This window comes from Phytophthora parasitica, assembly GCF_000247585.1.
Source record: "Phytophthora parasitica INRA-310 unplaced genomic scaffold supercont2.66, whole genome shotgun sequence".
NCBI classification, from domain to species: domain Eukaryota; phylum Oomycota; class Peronosporomycetes; order Peronosporales; family Peronosporaceae; genus Phytophthora; species Phytophthora nicotianae.
In genome coordinates, this window is record NW_008649052.1 from 9023 (window position 1) to 13385 (window position 4363).

Below are 4363 nucleotides of genomic sequence, written 5' to 3' on the forward strand. Positions count from 1 at the left end.
ACGTCTGTAGCGCGTCGTCGGGTGGGCCAAAGTCAATCCCGTGCCCGGAATAGCGAAGACGAAGAACACTTGCTAAGGAAGAAGTAAAAACAACACTGTTTAATGGGTTAGCCTCGTCCTATGTCCAAAGTTGTGACTCCATAAACACCTGCTATCACTCCCTCGAATCCCCGGGTGTCACTGGCTCTTTGGTCGGAGGTTTACATCACTGACGGGCCCAGATCGTGGGTCCTTTTCCTCATGATCGCTTAATCTCTCGCAGAATCAATGAATCTTGGGTACAATTGACTTGGGCAGGTGTGATGCATACCACACTTGAGATCGTCATCGGTTTGGGCAGGTTTGGCGTGAAACACACCAAGATCGCCATAATGGATGGTGGTCGATCTTGATTGATGGGAACTCATAGAGTCCAACCTCGGAATATTCTGAATCTGCTTCACTACAGTTGTACACAACGTTCAGGAGGAAAATATGGCTAAGATGCGTGTGTCAAGAAGCCTGGATTAGAAGCTCGCCCCACAACGCTACGCAAGGGAGGTCACGGTAGGTGGGGGGGGGGGGGTCTATCGCCTCGCTGCGTTCTAGGTATCTGGGAAATTCGAACGCGGTACTGCCTTCTATGGTTAGTTGAAAATACAAATAGAGATTCTTTCGAACGACCGCACATTAAACAGTTGGACTGTCAGTGCTTTTGCATTTTAAAGCGAGTATTAACTGAGAACTGAAAACGTAAGGATAGTTTCCGTCACTCTCTTCTCGTCGATGAAAATGCGGTGTGGAGCGGAAAGAGGTTGTCTGGATTTGGCGGCATTTACACAGCAAAGTCTCGACTTTCAGAATGAATTACTCATATTGAACACATTGACCTGGCAACACTGGGAAAGAAATTTCGTTTGGTGTTATTTTCTCATCGCGACGTCTTTTTCGAAATCGGTACAGATGTATTCTGCAAAGAGAGACCGGTCTCGTTGGAGTTACCGATGGCACCTACCGCATCGATTTCAGTAAGTGTTATTACTAAATATTTACAAATTATTTATTACAGTTGCTAACTCACGTAAGTTATTTACGTTTATTAAATATCGCTGGAATCTTGCTGCATTAGGCAGTTCTTGCTCGTTGTATGAAAGAAACGTTACCGGCATTCGTTTGTACCTTAGATGTACATGGCTGTGCGTACAAAGCGTGAATTTGCCTACAAAACGTTGTTCGCTACAGCTATGCGATTCGTCGCTGATTACTTCAACGAATCTTTGGTTTTCAAGTACGGAAGCCAATATCATGCTTCCTACATTGCAACAGCTTTTGCCTCCATCTGGCATGCCATCAAAATACTCAATTGTTATCCATACCTTCTCCGAAAAGCGTTCGATGTAATAGGCAAACTGCGTATTGGAGACTGATCGTCCAGAAACCGGTGAAGAAGGCGGAAAACACTAGCAGGGCTTAGTCAATCACAGTCCCGATCAAACGGCGCAGGTGCACAATTGATTTCAGCCAATCAGGCCTTGTTAGCGAATAATCGAGATACTTCCAAAGAATTTCGAAGCCCAATTGCATCTCAGTAAACTCGGGACAATCATTTTCAATCCTGATAGATAGAAAGACATCAATGGCATACACACCTGAACAATATCAGCGTCATAAGGAGCGCTTCAGAGCGGCCCAAAAGCGCTACTACCTCCAGACGAGGGAAGCTCGCTTAACAGATATCACATCCGTGCCCGGAAGCGAAAGGCAACAGACAAGCCTAACGAAAGCCCCGAAAGCGAACTTAACACGAAAGCCGAACTTAATTAATTATTTAATTTTTTTGCCGATAAAAAGTCAATCCTAATATAGCCCACGCATAACAAAGACAACTCCTCGCTAAAGATAATGACCGAGGCCTCTTGGCGATCTGAGTCAATACCACTCCTCCGGGAGGTACTGGGACGCGATTAAAAAGAGATGGGCACAAATCTACCCGTGCTCCGCGTACTATCCGAACGTTGTCGACCGTTACTATTGTAGCACCCCCGTCAAGAGGCACTTCCTAATCATCGATAAAGATCAGAATCACCATTTCGTCGGCTCTGTGTGCGCCAAACGTTTTGGTGGGCACTACAAAGTCTGTCTGGGGTGCCAAAACCGGTGCCGAGGTAGCTAAAAGTCTGTAAGGACTGTCGAGAGCGAGGATTGACCTCGTTTAGCGATGAGATTCGGGTAATATAAGAGGAAAAAGCCTAAGAATCTCTTAGGTGTTGATGCCTCGTATATTCATTTCCTTTTCGAGTGCGCCTGTGTATCTGAGCCCTCAAAGAAGGACTTAGCCCACTATTTGATGTCAAGAACGACAGTTGGGTTCGGGGAGTACCGCGACAAGACGTTCGAAGGGATCAAGGTTAACGACAAAAAATACTTCCGTTGGCTCCAGGGTCTCAACAAGGACTGTGCTAAGCATCTTTGAATTAATTGATTTTGAAATTTTTTGTCGGGGCTAAGATATAAAGTCGATCCTGAAACAAGACCCAACACATAAAGTCAAGTTCACCGGATTATTATTGCCACACATATATAGCAAACATGTTTGCATACGAGCTTGAAGGACTAAAGCGACTAAGAATTCAAGCTATCAAATGGGGTAGCAGCTACCGAGTGAAGGTGCGCGTAAAACTGGGAAGATGGTTTACGTTAGCAACCTATCCCGCCCAAGCAACCAACAGCTAGTAGCTAAGCAATATAAGGTCAGTGTAGATAAGTTGATAAAGCACATCTCTTCGGGCTACAAGGCCGGCCCAAATAACCGTTTCTATAAAGGTAAACAGATGGAATCTCACCTCTACGAGAGAATTCAGCCTGCTGAGTTCTACGATAAGCATGAAAACGTTCTTGCTAGTCAAATGACTAGCAACAACGTAAAGAATGCCTTCAAGACCAATATTGATCTTGGATACGATCTGATTAGCAAAACAGAGGATAGTTTCACACAGTATTGCCATCCCAATCGCACAAATAATAACGTATTCGAGAGGCCTGTCGCTATCAATAGCATAGCCGATATCCGTTCGAAGGTTATTTCTGAGATTCGATCGATGGAGCTGGTGGCCAAGCTAAACTATCCTAGCTCTGGCTACAAGCTGAAGGCTATCACAGGGTTTAAGATCTACATTTACCACCGTAATCATGCCTTAGGCGATAGTGCGGTCGTTATAACAAAGGTTATTCGTGATAACCAGCATGTGACCAACTTCCCAAAGACTAACCACAAGTGTATTTTCCACTGCATTGCATGGCACTCATTGAGGGATGGTAAGAAAGATCCTCCTAGAATTCAGGCACAAGTGAAGGAAGTATTCAAGAGTTATTGCTCATACAAGGGGATACGTTGAGCCTCTTCCTTGGTTTTAAGCCAATCGACCTTCTTCAGCTCGACGAGCTAGAAGAATGCTTTCTACTATCTCTACTCCATGGATGTAGATACTGGAAAAGTAAACTGCATAGATAATGACTACGACGGTATCAAGTTCTCTCCCACGATAATCACGCTCTATACATCAAGAGCATTGACATATTTCAAAGCAAGTATCAGTATCAATGGTCTAAGTGTGAGATGGTCTTTCTAAGCTCTGACAAGCTGGTAATCACACGAAAAATAAATCTGAGGTCGCAAATGTTGAATGCTTTCCAGCCGAGCCAACAATCTATCGTCCTGCACAAAACACCATCAAATCAATGCTTGCAAAGTACTCGATCAAACCCACTGACCAATATTTAGATCATTTCATCGTATATTATTTTGAGGTTTTTTAAAGCCGACGCTAGTGAAGCATGGAGAGAATACTACGTTTACCAACGAACATATCCCAGTTGCAGTATCGATAGCAGATAGCTTAACCGAGGATACGCTGCTTTGTAGATAACGACCCGAAAGCGTTGCTTACGGATATGTTCAAGTACATTGAGAGTGTGTCGCTCAAGATCCAACGATTCAACGCGGACAAGTATGAGCCCCTTCTGGGGAAGGTAATTGCTGCTCACGGCTTGACAGGTACGGAAATCCCAGGAATTAAGCTTGGAAAGCCTACACCATGGCAGATGTGGACAGCTAGATTAAGGGAGGTAGATATGGTTCCACAATAGTGTAGGTTTTGAGAAACAAAAGGCCGACTTCGGTAAGATCAAACAGCAGATTGGTCAAGTTTCAGTACTAGGTTTCAATAGTGATCGCTATGATTTCAACTTGATCAAGAACGACTTGTTCGCCGTTATTGGCACTGACAATATCGAATCTGTGATCAAAACCCCAAGGTATATGTGTCACAGATTAGCGCGGAGGAAGCGATGTAGCGTGGACGGCGAGTACGGGCGCCGAATACAG

At 44.5% G+C, this 4363-nt stretch overlaps 1 protein-coding gene across 1 annotated transcript; it reads left to right on the top strand.

Moving 5' to 3' along the window:
- Nucleotides 1–2666: 2666 nt before the first annotated feature.
- Nucleotides 2667–3374, top strand: PPTG_17330 (hypothetical protein; the record flags this gene model as incomplete). Its single annotated transcript, XM_008914976.1, has 1 exon — nt 2667–3374. The coding sequence occupies one exon, from the start codon at nt 2667–2669 to the stop codon at nt 3372–3374; it is 708 nt and encodes a 235-aa protein (XP_008913224.1).
- Nucleotides 3375–4363: the final 989 nt, after the last annotated feature.